This window comes from Lepidochelys kempii, chromosome 10 (genome assembly GCF_965140285.1).
Source record: "Lepidochelys kempii isolate rLepKem1 chromosome 10, rLepKem1.hap1, whole genome shotgun sequence".
Taxonomy (NCBI): Eukaryota; Metazoa; Chordata; order Testudines; family Cheloniidae; genus Lepidochelys; species Lepidochelys kempii.
Window position 1 is genome coordinate 17,943,491 of NC_136389.1, and position 19,019 is coordinate 17,962,509.

The window sequence follows — 19,019 nt, forward strand, 5'->3', positions numbered from 1 at the left end:
CTAGCCATCTGACACCACACCTCTGCGGAAAGCAAAGCATCTCCTTGCTTCAAGTAATGCCTCTGACAAATTATGTAATGCCCTGCATAACTTTAAAATAAACTGCATACAGAGTTGATTAGTCAAGTGTATGTAGGGAGATTTTTTCCTCTTCGCACTTGTGCTAAAACAGAAACCTATCTGCGTGCACGCGTCGTATGCAACAGACATGGGGAAACCAGCTAACGTGTTTGCTGCCTGTTTTTTTATTTAAATAATAGAAACCTGAAAAACAAACTTACATTAATAATTTGCTCGTGCAGGAGTCTGACCATTATCTTTCTTCCTTCTATGATTTGCCAGTAAAGATATGTGATCATTCTGAAAGGAAAAGAAAGTTCAGCGCAGAAGTATTTATTTTGGGTGATGCTTCTCTTCCAAATAACTGCCAAACAAGAAGAGCTCTTGTTCATTTTACACAGTGATTATTTGTAAGTAATATGCAGTATTATAAAAGATATTACCTCACCCACCTTGTCCCACTTATGAGTAATGTCAGGCAAATACTAAATGGGTCAGAAGTTCTATTGGGAAAGACCCAAAGCTCTATGGGCTCTTACACAGATACAAGGCAGGCAGGTCAACACCACAAGGTACCTTTTAGTTCTAGACAGGAATCCATTGTTTTCAACCAACCTTGTACCAGTTCTTGGCACCGTCCCTCCCCTTCCCCTGCCAGTTCATGAACCTTAGTAACTATCACATAGAGGCAAATCCTGGTTCCACTGGCATGTCTTGGAGTTTTGTTATGGATTTTTTTATGGGATCAGGATTTGACTCTTAGAAGGGAATGTGATTGGACTATGAGACTGGGAGCAATGACTCCTATCTACTATTCCCAATTTTCCTGCTGACTTATGGAGTCTTGGGCAAAACCCGTAACTGCTTTGGGAGAGCTTTTCAAAGGCACAAATGGCAGTTAGGTGCCAATGGGAATTACGTGCCAAAGCCAGGTCTCTACTAGGGCCAAATCTACACTAGAAGTGCTTTGCTGGGGTGTGGGAATGCCAGTATAAAATAGCAAAGAGCTCCTAGTGCAGATACAGCTATACCAGCCTACCCATGCTTTGTTCCGGTACAGCAGTTAACCAAGCTTGTCAGGTAAAAAGCACAGTGTCACTGGTATAACTGCACCTACAATAGGGACTTTTTCTGGCACAGGCTGTGCTAGTTACAAATCACACCCCTGACTGACATAGCTATGCCAGCAGAAGTCTGTAGCACAGACATAGGCCAGGTCTAAACTACAAAGTTTTGCTGGCATAGCTACATTGGTTGGAAGCATGTGGAGGTGGTGGGATGGGAGGGGAAGGAAGGGGAAGAGGAAATCACACCCCTAACTGACAAAGCTCTGCCAGCAAAACCCAGTGAAGATGCAGCTTATATCAGCAAATGAACTCCTTTTGTTAATATAAGCTGCATCTCTGGCACTAAAGGGCTTTGCAGTGTTGGCCCACAGCCTAGTAAAAGTTTACCAGTGCCAGCAACCCAAACAAACCCTCTATACTGGCATAACTTATACTAGTTCCTCGAAACAAAAGAAGCTATGCTAGCAAAAGGACCCCCTTCCCCTGCCACCCGTAATTGCATCTACACTAGGGCTTCTGCTGGTATAAAAATGTCACCAAAAATAAATCACCCTCTAATCAACGTTACTATACTGGCAAACATTCATAGTGTAGCCCGGCCTGTCATTTGGGCCTTTGTAAATCTGCCCCCTTTACTTATCAATTTGCTTACCTTTCAAACTGGAAGAACAAACCATTCTATCAGTTGTACCCAAGATGATTTGCTTATTTTGTAAGTTTAAGTGCACTAGTGGGAAGAGGCTTTGTAAATCTGGATACCCAATGAAGTGGGTGTACTTGAAGAATGGTCTCTCATAAGGCTAGAGTGAGGTTGCTTTGTAAAGAGCTCTGAGCACCTCATATAAAATGGAACAAATTGTCTTTGCGTCTCTATTCACATACCACAAATTCTCACTAAATTCCAATAGATTTATTGTTTCCACCAATGAAGCTTTAAAATGTCCTTTGCATTTTCATCACAGAAAATGATCACCTCATGAAGAAGTTTCCCTCACTTTCTCCACCCCACCTAGTTTAATGTATGGACACTTACAGGACGATGACGGTGAGGATAAAGAAGAAATGCACACTTCCAATTAAGTTACGATAAATCCACACCACCCATTTCGAGCCAGAATAGCTGTCCAATATATGTATCCACCCAGAAACAGCATCAATTATGGAGGTCAAGCCTTGGAACGGACCACACTGGTTTGAAGGCGTCCGCCTGGAAAAACAAGACAAAGTATATTTTTTAAAAAGTGCTAGTTCATTTCCTCTGGGCCTCTGTAACCTCACCCTGGGGTTAGTTACACCTGTTGCCGCTGAGTACTAGGTCTTCTTGGGAGACTGCCTGAAGTTCAACTCACTAAAGGGTAACTGCCTGAGCAAATCTTAGCTGATAGAGGGCTTGCTGCATGTCTGTGTTTGAGTTTTTACACTGGTTGTTGGATCATATTAAAGAAGTCCTATATTAAAATCACAAATGAGTTTGATTCCCCAGAGTTTAAATTCCAGGGTATTACTAATTAAGAGGTCTCTTGGTTTTTGATACTGTGTCTCTCCCTCTATGTGTGAAACTTGCAAGCTGCTAATAGCGTTAGTACATTCTAAGACAGAGTCTGCTCTCAAAGCAATTCACACAGAGAGAGACTCAAAGCAATACTCTGTAACAACAGAAACAGAACCCAGAGACTCCCCGCCCTTTTGTTGGATTAACAATTGTGATTAAAACAGAGATAGAGGATGTATGTGGATGGATGCTTGGTGTGGATAATAACTGAATGATCAGGGAGGTGCCAGCCTAAGAATCCAGTGTCCATCGGCTGAAGAAGGCATCAAGTGGAAATAACCAGAGGACCCCCAAAGGGCAGACTGGAATCCACCCAACAGCCTCAAGAATGGGAGAACCAAAGAACAAGATAACATCTGGCAGCATGGAGCCATCAGGAATGTGCCATCTGCTGATTGATTCAGCAACAGCATGATGAAGCAATTCCCATAGACTGGCATAGGAAGAAATTCCTATAAAAATAGACTCTAGAAAATGAGAACTTTGGGGTCTGATTCTGCACACCAACTTCCAGGAGCATCAGATGAGCATCTGACAAGCATCCCTCCTCATGTCCAGGCCACCTGGCCAATGGCTTGGCATGAGCAACTCTAAGGCTGGTAACTATGATAACAACCTTGCAGAACCTGTGTGTGTGTGTTTGTATGAATGAATGTGTGAATAAATATGAGATTGAATGGAATGTTATAGCTATAACTAACTGCTTACTATGATTCTTTCTGTATTCACAATAAATGTGGTATTTTGCCTTTTTCCCTTTAATAAGATCCTGCTGGTTTTTAATTTATTGGTATAACATTTTGGTGGAGAATTGCGAAAGGGGGAAATATTGGTAAAAAACCTCAGTTATTGTAAATATTGGTGTGCACACCGCCAGCTCTATTGAGCTAGGCATTTCTATTAGGTTAACCAGACCTGCTGGCCTCCGGGAAGGTAGCAGGGGACCTGCTGGCCTCCGGGAAGGTAGCAGGGGACCTGCTGGCCTCCGGGAAGGTAGCAGGGGACCTGCTGGCCTCCGGGAAGGTAGCAGGGGACCTGCTGGCCTCCGGGAAGGTAGCAGGGGACCTGCTGGCCTCCGGGAAGGTAGCAGGGGACCTGCTGGCCTCCGGGAAGGTAGCAGGGGACCTGCTGGCCTCCGGGAAGGTAGCAGGGGACCTGCTGGCCTCCGGGAAGGTAGCAGGGGACCTGCTGGCCTCCGGGAAGGTAGCAGGGGACCTGCTGGCCTCCGGGAAGGTAGCAGGGGAAAAACGCATAGATTAAGTTATGATGTCAGAATCTAGGCTGTGTCACTCGCTAAGTAATACCAGCAGTGACAAAGAGATTGAAATATCCATGTTAAGATGTTTAAAAGAAAACAGGGTAAGCCGCCAGTACCAGAGGGAGGAATGGAGTCAGAAGGAACTCCAACCTCACCTTTTGTTAAAGAAATTAGACCTTTAAAACAAATCCTTCAAAAATTTGGGTACAGTCCTTGGACTAAACAAGCCCTAGCTGATGTCTGCACTATTTCAGACCTAGAGGATAGATTGGTTCAGTATATCCTCATATACAAACCTTCTAGTGCTGCCAAAAGAGATGCAGCAGCAATTTGGTTGTTGTGGGAGGCATGTAAGGATTCTTCCCTCTGCTTGTCTTCATGTAAAGAGGAAAAGGCACAAACGGAAAAGGGAGCCGACAATTGGAAGGTGCTGGCTACAAATACCCAAAGCAGGCTGAAAATAGTGAAAGAGGCACTCCAGGAATACAAAAAGAGTGAAAAAGTTAACTCTGCAGAGGCTGGAGGGATGCAGGTAAAGGGGGAGAAGGTCCTATGTACGGCACCCCCAGGCATAATTACAAAGAGAAAAGAGACTAAAAAAAGTTAACTCTGCAGAGGCTGGAGGGAATTAAGCAGCTAAACTTTGTGAAAATGTTAAAAAGGAAAAGTGTTAGAGAAAGAGCATTCTTGGTTTCTTTGCAACCATTCTGAAGGAAAAATGGGCCCTTTTCCAAAGGAATGTCTGTAAATTAGCCAGGCAAAAATAAACTATCTGATTAAAATCATTTGACTGGACAATTTAATCAAATTTGCTAAAAGAACATAAGAGGGTTCTATTGGAACTTAACTGCCTGAAATGTATAAAGGGAATGTAAGATGTAAAAAAAACAGAGCAGTGTGGAAAGGATGTTAAGGAAAAGAAAATGTGTATGTATATATGTAAAGTTCGAAGGACCAATTGGTTCTGTTATTGTTTTAAATAATGCCACTAAAAATCCATTTGACTCCTTAATTCAAAGGTGCAAAACTGACAGACCTTTTTGCTAGACACAGGTAATTAGTGTTGTTTGGCTTTGGGATTTGGCATTTAACCCTTAAAAGGTAACTCAATGCTTTACAAAATTTAAAATGTTATTAAGTTGTGGCTGCAGCAGGGCAGTCAAAATCAGAAAAAAAAATTTGGATTCTTTTTGTTTGTTTGGTTGGTTTTTGTTTGTTTGTTTTTGTAACAAAATAGCAGATGAGAGCTGTAGTAAAAAAATACATAAATATGAAATTTAAAAAAAGACAGTGGCCCTCTGAAGCAACAGCAGGGGTGAGGTGCACAAAACAAAAAGAAGCAATGTTAGAAACACTGAGTCTTAAAATGGCTCTGAGTAGTCAGACTGACACTTTGATAAAGGTACATGAAAACTCTGTAAGCAAAAAAAAACAAAAGAAATAGTTACACCTTATGTAAAAATTGATATGGATAATGTTATAGAAGGTAAACTATGGAAGGAATGTGCATTTTCCCCAGAACATGTATACTGTAGAAGGGGCAAAAGAAATGCAAACATACCATGCTACTTAATTAAAATGCTATTAGGGCTCCAAAGGGAGCCACAATAGGTTGGGATTTCTTTTTCAGATTGCTGTGTGTTTTGGAAGCAGAAGTTAAAAAAGTGATCAAAACTCTGGTGAAAGTTGATTGTGTCCCTTTTAAGATAGAGTCTCTGAGCTGCTAATGGCTTTAAATCCAAAAGCAGGAAGCGTCTGTGAAAATGCAAATGACCTAAATGATAAAGGAAGGAAAGAACTAGCAGCACAAAGGAGCTGCAGATAAAGGACACCACCTGGTCAGCAAACAAATTATCTAAATAAAAGGCATGGGATCACAAGATAATTTTAATAAATTTAATGATAATAAGTACCCCTGTAACAACGTATAGTGTCTATGATTTTTGGAAAAACCCTTTAAGGTCGTATGGTAATGATGCTTCTCAGTTATTACCTGTAAATAAAACTTAAACACAGCAGGGAAAACGTTATAAACTTGGTCTGCTGTAGAAGAAGGAAAACTCAGGGATTTAATGACTAAACAGTGGGATAATTTCCCCATAAAAACCCTTAAAAGATAAAAGCCATTGAAACCTGGCCTGCCTATAGAACAAAAACAGGAAAATGTGGGGGCAATTCTTCTGTTTTGCCTGCAATCAGCAAGGGTATTTGTAAAAGAAATATTTTAAGCAATAATCTGCCACCTCAAAAGGGGTAGAAACATGTTCTTTTTGTCTTTCAGAAAATCAGGAAAAGCTGATGCCAGCTGAAAAGCAACCCAATACCATGAATCTACTGTCACAATAGAAATTGTGTTCTATGTTTTGTCTTGTTGCTAGCACTGTGGTGTGTTTAAAAAAAATACTAAAGACTTGCAGGTAATTAAAAATAAATTAAGCTCTCTGTCCCAGCTACAGGACAGCTTGATACAAAAACAAGTACATGTCAATGTCTACTTGATCCAAATTGGTCTGGGTAACCTAAAAGGCCGATGGAATCTTTGGCAATGGCTTAATACTACCACATGGCTTATCCATAAGAAAAAAAATTTAGAAATAGGAAACTACACAGCCATAGCTATGGGATGCACTGAAATGCAGATACTTGCACTAGCTACTTTGGAACACTAAATGTTCTGGGTCATATTGGGAAATATTAAGGGTTTGATGCATTTGTTAAAACAAAGAAAGAGATCATTGTTTGACACTTATCAATATGAATGAATGCAATATGTTTCCAGTATTGTAAAACCAGACTTGTTAATGGGAGAAATTGTTGTCAAAATTGCACACCAACAGTCACTGGAGGCAAAGGTATTGAAGGTTAACCCACTCCCCATATTACACATGGGATCCTTCTGGCTACCCTGGACCTCGAGCCAGTGGGCTGGGGAGGGAGGGAAGCTATTGGACAGTAGAGGTTGTACTGAATGTACTCCTCAAAAGTGGGTGTGCCTCACCTTGCCTGTTGCCCCAGAACCTTTTAGTAAAGATACATCACTAGGATCATGTATATGGCATGAATTGGAATCACAAACTCAAATTGCCTCACAGTACATTCTCTTGAATAGGCTACATAGAAAGTGACACTGACGATTATAAATCTTAGTGTCAAAAGGGGGATTATGTTGGATCATATTAAAGAAGTTCTGTATTAAAATCACAAATGAGTTTGATTTCCCAGAGTTTAAATTCCAGGGTATTACTAATTAAGAGGTCTCTTGGTTTTTGGTGCTGTTTCTCTCCCTCTATGTGTGAAACTTGCAAGCTGCTAATAGCGTTAGTACATTCTAAGACAGAGTCTGTTCTCAAAGCAATTCACACAGAGAGAGACTCAAAGCAATACTCTGTAACAACAGAAACAGCACCCAGAGACTCCCCGCCCTTTTGTTGTATTAACAATTGTGATTAAAACAGAGATAGAGGATGTATGTGGATGGATGCTTGGTGTGGATAATAACTGAACGATCAGGGAGGTGCCAGCCTAAGAATCCAGTGTCCATCGGCTGAAGAAGGCATCAAGTGGAAATAACCAGAGGACCCCCAAAGGGCAGACTGGAATCCACCCAACAGCCTCAAGAATGGGAGAACCAAAGAACAAGATAACATCTGGCAGCACGGAGCCATCAGGAATGTGCCATCTGCTGATTGATTCAGCAACAGCATGATGAAGCAATTCCCATAGACTGGCATAGGAAGAAATTCCTATAAAAATAGACTCTAGAAAGTGAGAACTTTGGGGTCTGATTCTGCACACCAACTTCCAGGAGCATCGGATGAGCATCTGACAAGCATCCCTCCTCATGTCCAGGCCACCTGGCCAATGGCTTGGCATGAGCAACTCTAAGGCTGGTAACTATGATAACAACCTTGCAGAACCTGTGTGTGTGTGTGTTTGTATGAATGAATGTGTGAATAAATATGAGATTGAATGGAATGTTATAGCTATAACTAACTGCTTACTATGATTCTTTCTGTATTCACAATAAATGTGGTATTTTGCCTTTTTCCCTTTAATAAGATCCTGCTGGTTTTTAATTTATTGGTATAACATGTTGACTCCCCGGCCGATAGCATGGGCCCAGTTGACTATCTGAGCAGAGACACAAGACCCTCTCACAGTAGATCAGTGAGTAGCACTGCCTTTCAGGTGCAAATCTCTAGCTAGTTATAACAAGTTAATTGCCATACTAGAGGCTCCATAGATTTTGCAGTAAACTTATGAATGTAAGAAACCATTGCTTTTACAGATGCATCATGCATGCTTAATAAAAACCACAACACCACCACCTTGTTCTTCCGCCCCATTTTTGTAGAAGAATATTCAGATACGATTTTTGGTAAAAACAGGATGTGACTCAGCCCCTAGAAAAAGGAATAATTTTCAGACTAAAAATAAAAAGGTCTTAGCATTCATGAAATAGGTTAATAAAGGTTTCTGTTTGTGATAAGGTGGATAGTTTGGTTTGCAGAGATCGGAAAGGAGCTAAGCCATGCAAGTCTGAATTCAGTGAAACCTCCCAGTGTTTATGAAGAACTATTAGGAAACATCCCACTTGAACCATGATTTCTGGGCCTGCCCTTGATCTTAATTCACTTTTTGGTAGCTAGCAAGTGAGGCTGCTGTACTGGGGTGAGAACTGCAAGAGAGAAGAGGAAATGGGTTTGTCACAGAAACTTCTGAGAGAAAGAGAGGAGGGAGAGCCAGACTGTGACAGCAAATGCTTCATGTAATAACCAAACTAAACTCAAGCTGCCAAACAGAGGTTTGCAGCTCATCTGATTTTTCTTATAAGAGTTTTCTGCCTCCATACATCTTGCACTGTTTCTTGGGCCTCCTTTTGTTCCTCCAGGTAGGAGAGCAGAAGTGAATGTAGGGAAAATGGACAAACAGGAATAGCAGCTTCTATCTATCATACCTACATGGCTCCCATTACCATCGTATCTGAGTGCCTCACGCAGTCTTCAGTGCATTTATCATCACAATACCCTGTGAAGTAGGGAAATTCCACTCTCTCTCATTTTACAGATAAGGACCGGAGGCAAAGGGACACTATATGACTTGCCTGAAATCACACAGGACATCTGTGGCAGAGGAAAGAAATGAACCTAAATTACTCACATCACAGGCCAGTACCAGCCTTCCTCTGCTTCCTTCTCATCCCTCAGACTTTGGGGGGAGCCGCACAGTCTCAATTTCCACTCTCTTTCAAAAGCTGAGCACAGCTTTCAAGAGATTAACTTAAACTCTGTGAGTTTGCAGTAGTGTTCTTCAGAGTCCTGAACAGTTTATGAGCAACACTCGAAAGCTTTCAGTGGAAGAAAATGCAGATTTTTCTTTACTATGTATTAAAATATCTCTACCCTGTTTGGTTTCTGTGAAAGGTGTAATTCAGTTTGGAGATAGTGAAGACTGAATGCTGAGGCTCTTTCCTACCTCCAGATAGTGACTGCCATTACAGCCAAGACTCCAGTAAATGAAGGGAAAAACAGCAGAAAAATGAAGAGCGTTGTCATCTGAGAAGCTCTCCAGACTTTGCGAGGTGGTTGACAATTCCTCATTAGACTGACCTTCAAAAAAAAGATGCACACACACAGATGGAGTTGTGTTACATGCCACTTAAATACCTGTGTTTCAGTCAATCCCATTGAAATTCCTAGCAAATTCATAGGAATAGCATTCATCAACAGTTTCCAAACAGCACTTCCAGCAACAAACATACTACATCATTATAAAGTACAGCCTTTCAAATAGTGAGAGGCAAAACTGGATTCTGTTGGTCAGGATTTTGAAAACCAGACTAAAGGGCATTTCACCTGAACCCCAAAGCTCAAGGGAGTTTTGATCAATGGTACAATTCTACTTTCAAGACCACAAAACATTTAATATTTGTTGAGTTTGAGAAGGACTCAGTGGAAGTCAACTGCTCCTATATGCTATGGCAGTAGACTCAGGTGGCCTATACTTACAATTTAGAAAAATTTAGCTACATTGCTCAGGGGTGTGAAAAAATTCACACCCCTGAGCGCCATAGTTAAGCCAGCCTCGCCAACTGGTATAGATGTGGCTAGGTCGATGGAACAGTTCTTCCACTGATCTTGCTACTGCTGCTTGGGGAGGTGGATTGCCTACAAATCAACAGAAAACCCCCTTCTCTCAATGTGGGATACATTACAGCCTCACAGCTGCAGCGGTAGCACTCATAGTGTAGACGCAGTCTAAGTGTTCAATTACTGAAAATAGTATGGTCATGCATACAACCGGGGGGGGCTTCTAGTTTTGGCTGGTGTGTGTGTCACACCCACCCACCCAAGCTTTCATTTCACTACTTCATTCTCTCCACCTGACACATTTTGCCTTTAACCTCTCTTTTTGCCCCACAAAGAGCAATATAAAATATAAAGCTCCTTACCTTTTTTACATAAAATATTATAAAAAATGATATAATCTGCACGGCTGGCATTAAAGGTGCGAAGAAGATGCCAATCCTACAAGAGAAAAAAAAAAAAAACGTAGGGGAGAAAGAGTCCAAAAATGTATGAGAACTCAGTCTTTGGTTTTTACTGCATGGTATGAAAGTAGAATATATCTGGATAAAGTTATTATAATATTAATATTGTTAAATGTAACAATAAGCAAACCTTGCTACTAGATAAATTAACCTTTTTAAAAATTATACTTAAAAATAAAGCAAAACATTTTATTACACCCTCCCCTTGCAATATTCTTTTAGAATCTGGAAAACAATTTCCTTCCTTATTATCAAAAAGAACAGGAGGACTTGTGGCACCTTAGAGACTAACCAATTTATTTGAGCACGAGCTTTCGTGAGCTACAGCTCACTTCATCGGATGCATTCTTCTGATGAAGTGAGCTGTAGCTCACGAAAGCTCGTGCTCAAATAAATTGGTTAGTCTCTAAGGTGCCACAAGTCCTCCTGTTCTTTTTGCGAATACAGACTGACACGGCTGCTACTCTGAAACCTTCCTTATTCTGTCGCTCATCGGACAGACTCCTTCCCTCCTTGTTGCTAACACCATCTGATATCAGAAGAGCTTCGACGGTGATGCTACTTCAGTAGGGAAGTAAGACATAATATCAAAGACCCAGGATGCTCCTTCTACAACACCCTTCCACCCCCAAGTTTTCAGTTGTGGCCAGAAAGACGACTACTTTGTGTAGGTGCTGCATAAAGTCACTGTTATTAGTTTTATTTCAATTCCACAGCAGTGGAGCTGGAACATTTTTAGTAGTGGGGGTGCTGAAAGCCAGCCCCCTTGCCCCCCCACCCCCCACTGCGGCTGGGAGCAGGATGGTGTCTCCAGGAGGGGGGCACCCAGACAGGAGTAAGGGGGCTGAGGCCACAGCTGGGGCAGGTGTGGGGCCAGGAGCGGAACCCCAGGCAGGGGCCGGCAGCCAGGACCCCACGTGCAGGGCCAAGAGCAGGGCCCCAGCTGTGGGGATGGGCATGGGGCCCCTGGAGTGGAGCCCTAGGAGCGGGGCCCCAGGTGCGGGACAGGCCCCAGGAGCGAAGGTCTGAGAGCAGGGGGTAGGGCTGGGCATGGGGCTAGCGGCTGGGGAGTCAGGCCAGCAGCCAGGGCCCCAGGAGCAGAGCCCTGGGCGTGAGGCCAGGTGCGAAACCTCGGGCCCAGGGCCAGCGGCCGGGGAGTGGGGCCAGCGGCTGGGACCTGAGCCCCAGGTGAGGTAAGGGGTTGGGGAATGGAGTGCGGGTGGAGGGCTGGGCCAGGCATAGGCACAGGAATCACCCCCAGGTTTTTGCTCAGAGGCAGCGGCTGGGGAGCGGGGCCAGCGGCCTCGCATAAAACCTGAGGGTGCTGCAGCACCCCACCCCTACTTCCCACGCCTATGTTCTACAGAGTGGGGGATGACAAAAAACAGGAGATGGGAGTGCCTTTAAGTTACAATTTTAATAAAAGGTAGGTTAAAATGTCTTTCTATCGAGGTTTTTATACCATTGTGGTAGCCAAGCACTTGTAAAAGTGGTCACAGTTCAGGGCAAATGCATCTGTATTCCCTTTCCGTGGTTCACCATGGGACCCGCTCTAGGCTCCTAGCCATCGCCTCTCCTGGGCAAAGACCCATGTCTCTCTCCCTCCTGACTGGCCTGTTTCCAGGCTGCACAGTCGTTTGCCTACACTAGCAAGCCAGACTGCCTAAACAGGCCTCTGTCTGTGCTTTGCTTTCTTGCTGAAGGCTGTGACCAGTGTATTGCCAGCAGTTACAGATTACCACACAGCTCTTTATAAGCAAAACACACTTATTCTTAAAGTGAAAGCATTACAGAGAAAACATATTAGAAACAATAAAGGAGTCTACACACCTGCTAATAAGCTTTAATCTCCCCCCGCCCCAGAGATCATTCCCAACTCCAACAATGGCTCTGGTAAGAGTCAGTCCTTCAAACCCCACAGAGAGTTTTCCTGCGGTTACAGGTTCATAGAAGCCTTAGCTCAGAACTAGCCGACCTAGGAATAGGTCAGTCCTTCCTTTATACAGCTTGGGCCTTTGATCATGAGACTCGGGAAGAATAATCAGGAAATAGGGTGTAGCTTCAAAAGACCAGGTTACATACAATCCTGGCCCACAATAATAGATCAATCATTCATTTAATACAATGAACCCTAAGCTACTTAAACTTAATTCAATGAGGTCTCTCAGGGCAATTTCCTGCCATATCCTTATCCATTGCAAATGTCATCATCAGGCTGTTTTTCATAGTGCCTCTCTAGGAATAAATAATAATATCCTACAGCAAGTATGAATGAAAACTCATCACTTACCAGGCCAAAGTCTGTGTGTAGATCAAGTCTAAAACATTTCGTGCAATATCAAATTCTGGCACTCCAAGTTTTTTGCAACATTTAGTTCCAATGATTCTGAAAATGACACAAAATCATTAACTACAGAACTGCAACAATCTTTAAAGGAAATTCCTGCATATAAGTAACAATAACTAACTATATGTGGATCTATATTAATGATGTATTATGCAAAAGTGTGCACTGTTTGTCAGTTAGGCAGCAAATGGAAGAATAAGCACATATGTGTGTTTGGAAAAATACTGATGTTCATGAATATGCTGCATGGATGACAGAAGCCAAAGAACATTTTTCATTTGCGCCAAGAGTTATGCTATATAGGATGAAGCAGCTAAAATGTAAATGTGAAAACACTTCTCTTTCAGATAATGGGTACAAACTGAGCATTAATTTAAATGTTGACATCAAATCAGTAAGGATGTAATCTAGAAATCGCACTCACCTTCGTACAAATTCTCCAAAGAAAGAGCCAAACAAGCAAAATATGAAGTCAATCACAATGAGACGGTAGATATCTTGGCCAACTAGACTTTCCCAGCACTTTAAAGAGAGAAAAATAAAGGGTGTATTTAATTCAAATCCTTCTGTCTAGTGTTTGAACTTCCGGATCCTGATCCAAAGCTCATTGAAAGACAAACGGAAAAACTTCAGGAGGCTCTGGCTCAGATCCTTGTTCACTCTAGTTTCCCTCCCCCTCAGACAGCCTCCCAAAACAACCCCAGTGAGGATATAGCTCAAAAATGTGCTAAGATCCAGTACAACAGAGTTCATCATTGTCTCTGTCTATAGAGTGAGCTACAGCTAGTTCTGACCTACGCTGGATGAATAATGTCATTCTATGACTTTTTTCCCCAAAACAATTGTTTCTCCAAAGATTCCTGGATCCAACTGAAGAATGTCAAGGCCACAATTCCTTCCCTCTCTTAAGAGCCCTCTGCACCTGGGCTATAAATTTCATTACAACAGTCTGTCATCTTTCCCATACCTTTTCCTCCACTGATCACATATTTCCTGATGTTTAGACAAAATATTATGGAAGTGTTTTAAGGCTAATTCCTGACCACGTGTTTTATGGCAAAGTTTTGTACACATGAGGGATTAAAACTTTACCTCTTTCTCCAATGTAGCCACATCGTTAAGCCAGTAGTAGCAGAGGATTCCAATTATTGATATTTTCAGAAAAATATTTCTACAAAGAAGAAGTAATTATATTGATTCCTGTTAAACAAACATGGAGGGATGTGACATCAGTAGCACATCACTCCTTTCCAATGCATTTGATTCTGTGAAACAAATGTTGCCAGTGAGATGTGTGACGTTCCATGTGGGAGAAAGGCAGCAGTATTTGCACGCTGTCCTACACTAGGGATGTCAGCTTTGAAGTATGGTGCAGCTCCCCTTGGCCAACTTTAGAAGACACTCTCAGTGGAGCATGGATGTTGGTACCTTGTACTGCTGTAACCAACCCTCCCTCCATTTTCCATCTTTCCCGCACTGGGGTCTGCACCACAGGCTGAGCAAAGCCCAGCGTACCAGGATATGCCTGGAAGAGAGGGAAACAACACCTTTGCCTCCACCAAGGCTGTGGCACTGTAGCGAGCGCCGAGTACATAACAGGCAGCGTTAGAGGTGGAGTCACAAGTCCTTTGAATGAAGTGACTGCCCTGATGCTTTCAGTACTCTTTTGTCATGGGCCTTACCGTCGACAGAAAAAGTGCAGCCAGCTTCAGGCAGCTCGTGCGGCTAACTAGGAGAGGATGGCGCTGGATACCTGATAACCGTGACGTAGAGCTGATGTCTGGGATACTGGAATTTCTCTAGGAGTCCAAACAAGGCGAAGCAGAAGGGGACGAGGAGGTTGAGGAGAGACACGACGATGGGCAGCACTAGTGTGGCAGCCTCGTTTTCCAGCTCACTTTTTTTACCTTCCAGGAACTTAAAGGGAAAGAAAAATAAAGTGCAAGAGAGACTCCCCTCAGCGTGGTCTTTGTGGAAGAGTTTGCACGCAGCGCTGCCTGCGTTCTCTTGGAGAGTCACGGCTCTGCATTTAACCTATGCTGGCCGGCTTTCATATGCCCCGACCTGCTAGGATGGACCTCTGTAGCCACACCGGCTAGGGGAGGGCACTCGCAGACCCGAGTGCAGTATTGGGGCCTTAGAGTGCACCAGAGATAGGTCAGTGCACCAGAGATAGCATGTTCGGTCTTTTTCTTTGTAGTACCTAGCAGAATAAGGCTACTGGAATCCAAACTAAGCAATTCTTCCTTCTGCCTTCTAGGCCTTGATTGTTTAACCTAGTACTAAGTTATTGAAGGTTATATGAGAGTATTGGCAGAAGCAACACCTATACTGCCTTATTGTCTTCTAAGCCTTAATCATGAACAGTCATTGGCACTCAAGAGTCCAGCATACCAATGTTGAAGCCTGTGTTTCTAGAGTAGCAGTTTACCAAACCTGGTCCTTACCTGTAGATTATTTCTTGAGAGGAAGTAAACACCAGCACAACAAGCAGCTGCTATTCCCAACGAAGCCACCCAAACCACCAGATGAACAGCGATACGAGCAATTCTCTGCTTTAGAGAAAGGTTCAGTACCTCGAGGGTCACTTCAGACAGGGATTCCTGCAATCAAACACTTGCTAATTAGGCATAGGCCTTAGTCAATAGTATAACAAAAATAAAGGAAAAAACATGAGCTGGGGGCAAGGCACTGTTCGTTCATGTGCACAGCTATGTAGGATATGCCACAGAGGGACAGAAGCATGTTATATGGAAACAATCTCAGTTAAATCAGCAGTACACTAGATGATGCCAGGCAAAGAGCAGTGTGCTCCACCTACCTTCTAGCTAAAGGCCACCATTTGGCTGCAGGTCTGGGGGGAAAAAAATAGAGATGGGAAAATATTGTAGAGATTCAACTGCCAGGACAAAAAAGACATCCTTTAGAAATAAGCCAATGGCAGGTAAGTAAATGGCTCATAACAGAAAAGCTTCACATAGTCAACTAGTGGGGCAGGAAGAAGTCAGTTCTCTGAAGTATCAGATGGCACTTTCTTGAGCAAGTCATACATTCAAACCGAGAGTTAGATCTGCTCACACGGGGAGAGGATTTCTTTCCGACCCATTTCATTCTGTACCTTTATTTGCGTACTGAGATTGCTTTGCTTCAGTTTCACAGCTTTCTCATTGGTTATATTGAAGTCCCAGATGCAGAGAAGCTTGGCAGCACTTCCAGAGTAAGTGTGAGGATTGATGAAGTTCTTACGGAAGGACTTTGCCATGCTGCAGTAGAAGTTACATGCAGGAGATCAGTATCAGGGAAATGCAGGGAGTCTTTGAGAGGAAAGACCCAAAAAGGGGGCGGGGGGAGGGAAATCAGTCTTGCAAACTACAGAAATCTACCTTCCTTGCTTAGTGAATGTAGAGTTCAGTTACAGTCACTCCCCTTTCCCTTTATGGTCAGGTCTCCTTACATACCCTGCTACTTCCTGCCTTCTTTTCCCCTATTCTATGTCAGCCATGGCTGCGTCTGATTAAATGCAGCAAATCACTCGTGGAAGTTATAGACAGCAGCATTCATAACAGGGGATTACACTCAACTGACTGAGCCAGAATTCTTCTGGGGGTCATTGGTGGCTCTGCAGTGATTCTGGTGGGTCTGGCAGCCCTTTGGACACTACATAGCCCTAAACTGGGGAAATTTGATGACAGCGTATTTAATTTCACCAGATTCTTTTATTACCATCAGGAACTAGAAACAGGAATTTGTCAACAGCAGCATGTCCAAACTAATGGCCCAGTATTACTACTACTAGTAGACGCTCTTAAAATGTTAATTAATAGCTTTTTTGTCTTCATACAAATATATCCATTTTAAAGTGCAGGAGGAATATATAGTTACTGTACCTGTACACCAAGCTAAAGAAGCAGATGATGAAATAAATCCCAATAGTGAAAATATAGGCCAGCCGCATGTTATAGGAAGAGTTGTTCTCAGTTTTCGTGATTGTAGAGTTGGTGTAAAAACCGTAGTAGAGCACTGTTTTTTTAAAATAACCCTAAAATGATATGGAAATTGGGTTAGCACTCAAAAGACATGCTGTTGATTGAATATAGTGAAGTATTCAAGGGTCTTCTCCTGCAAAACTTGATTGACAGGAACAGACCCATTCACCCCAATGAGATCACTCTAGTAAGGTTTTTGCAGGAGTAGGGCCTTCTTTCCCCCCCATTACTGATCACAATTTTACAGGTGCCAAGTGCTTCTTTTGGCCAGTGGATCACCCCTCCTTTTCCTAGAAATCATCGTAAGGAGCTGCAGGTGCCCAACACCTTGAAGGAGTGGACCTTATTTAAAATTATTGCAACTGGCACTAGATCAAAGCTTATTTGGCCATCCTTCCCAAGAAGCACTCTGCAAATACTGTAATCCCTTATCGCTGTACTTTTACTTTGCATCCAGAAACTTAGGAGCACAACCGTTTTACACCTGAAGACTGAGAACCATTAACTGAAATGCACAAATGCAACATTGCAAGAGAATTCCAGCAGGAATGTTCATATTTACCCTTCTTAAAAAAACCAACATGGCTTCCTCACATTGAGAAGGTCTTAGCTACCAGTCTGAGTTATTATTTCACTAGATAGACCCTCCCACCCCGCCCCAGGTGTAGATAGACCCCCCCTAGGTGTACAATGGAAATGATGCAACTTTCTTGTAAAGGTCAGGTGTGGAAAAAACTAACCTCCCCAAAAATGGAACAGCTCCTCCTCTCTGACCAAATAAACAAACCAAACAGGAGCGGAGTGTCAGTAAAATTAGCAGAGTTTGTGATACTGGGGTGTTTAACTTTAGGTTTTTCTTCCCCCAAAAAATATTTAGGTATTTAGGCCCTGATGGTGCAGAGATCTCAGCACAGATTTAAAGGTCCACTCAAGTAAAGCCCCTCTGAGTTCAACAAATCTCTATGCAAGATTTGCCCAGCTCCTTGCAAAAATCAAGAATTCAGTGCTTATGAAATGTGCCGGGTTCACAGCATTAGAAACTGAAGTCCTTAACACATCTGCAGAGGAAGGATAGCATGGGAAGATTCACTGCTGATAGTGTCTTAGGATAATGCAGAAGGGGTTAAAGGATAATGAAGTCTTCATGCCTATTCAATCGCTTGCTGAGAGGCTGTCAAAAAGGCACCAAGCAGTTTTTGAATAGGACACAAATGCTCTAGGAATTAGAGTGAGATCAATTAATATCATATGGGCGACTGGGCAGCTGTTAGTTGGTTATGACTTTTGTTCAATATGAACTATAAGTCAAATTAAAATTTTTACAGTGACCGGAAGCAAATAAAAGCACTATTAAAACTTTTTCCACTCCACCCAGCTGTTACTAGAAAATACTTGTGGCTGTTTTTTTGCCTTAGGATGATTTTATAAAATGTATCTCTTGTATACAGTATTAGTTTGTGCCTGCCTCTACATACTCACAGCCCCGGAGAGAAGCTCCAGACCGTTGAACGAAAGGTTATTTGGTCCTGATACTATAAGCTGTGGGATTGTTATGAAGCTGAAGTTTACAAGGAATGAGAAGATGTTGAAAGTCAGTAACCACTTCAGAAAAACAAAATAGGAAAGAACACTGGTTCCAAACTTGCCACCGATGACTTTCAGAGTCTTCTGCCAAAATTGCAATAGGTGCCAACATTCCGACAGGCCATTTTTAAATTGCTGATAGGACTAATATTAGAAGGAGACAGAAATATGATCATTAACAGGTAATCTGATACTACACTTGTTACATAGTATTCAAATTAAAGTCACACAAGACAATCCCACATTTCTCAAATTTGTATTTTTAAATTAGGAACATTTTCCCCTCCTTCACTTTCTTCTCATTTGTAGGATGCCTTTCCTTGATTTGAGCTCTTAAATGCTACCATAATCCAACTTAATAAATAAATAAATAAATAAAAATAAAAGTGCACTAGTTCTTTGGCCTATTGGCAAGTAAAGGTAACACAAGGGAATATGCTATGCAATTCTGGAGTTAGCAATGAGATCTTCGTTTTAAAAAGTTTAACCCAACTTGTGTGAACAAGGCAGGTTACACTTACCAATGCTGTTTTGTACAGACACTGTGTACAACAGTTAATCTGAGTATGGTAGCTCGCTGATTTTTTCGTTTTTTCCATGAGAACTTTATTTCTG

At 42.4% G+C, this 19,019-nt stretch overlaps 1 protein-coding gene across 11 annotated transcripts in view; it reads right to left on the reverse strand.

Moving 5' to 3' along the window:
• TMC5 (transmembrane channel like 5) overlaps window positions 1-19,019 on the reverse strand; it is a 50,729-nt gene that overhangs the window by 7,344 nt on the left and 24,366 nt on the right. For all 11 annotated transcript variants that reach the window (XM_073362302.2, XM_073362301.2, XM_073362304.2 and 8 more), the window contains 13 exons: window positions 18,926-19,016; window positions 18,300-18,548; window positions 16,722-16,873; window positions 15,953-16,097; window positions 15,282-15,437; window positions 14,588-14,751; window positions 13,927-14,005; window positions 13,259-13,356; window positions 12,778-12,873; window positions 10,389-10,464; window positions 9,413-9,546; window positions 2,161-2,334; window positions 282-360 (listed from right to left, as the gene is read on the reverse strand). In XM_073362302.2, the coding sequence (XP_073218403.2) occupies window positions 282-360; window positions 2,161-2,334; window positions 9,413-9,546; window positions 10,389-10,464; window positions 12,778-12,873; window positions 13,259-13,356; window positions 13,927-14,005; window positions 14,588-14,751; window positions 15,282-15,437; window positions 15,953-16,097; window positions 16,722-16,873; window positions 18,300-18,548; window positions 18,926-19,016 (1,693 nt within the window). The remainder of the gene's footprint in view (window positions 1-281; window positions 361-2,160; window positions 2,335-9,412; window positions 9,547-10,388; window positions 10,465-12,777; window positions 12,874-13,258; window positions 13,357-13,926; window positions 14,006-14,587; window positions 14,752-15,281; window positions 15,438-15,952; window positions 16,098-16,721; window positions 16,874-18,299; window positions 18,549-18,925; window positions 19,017-19,019) is intronic.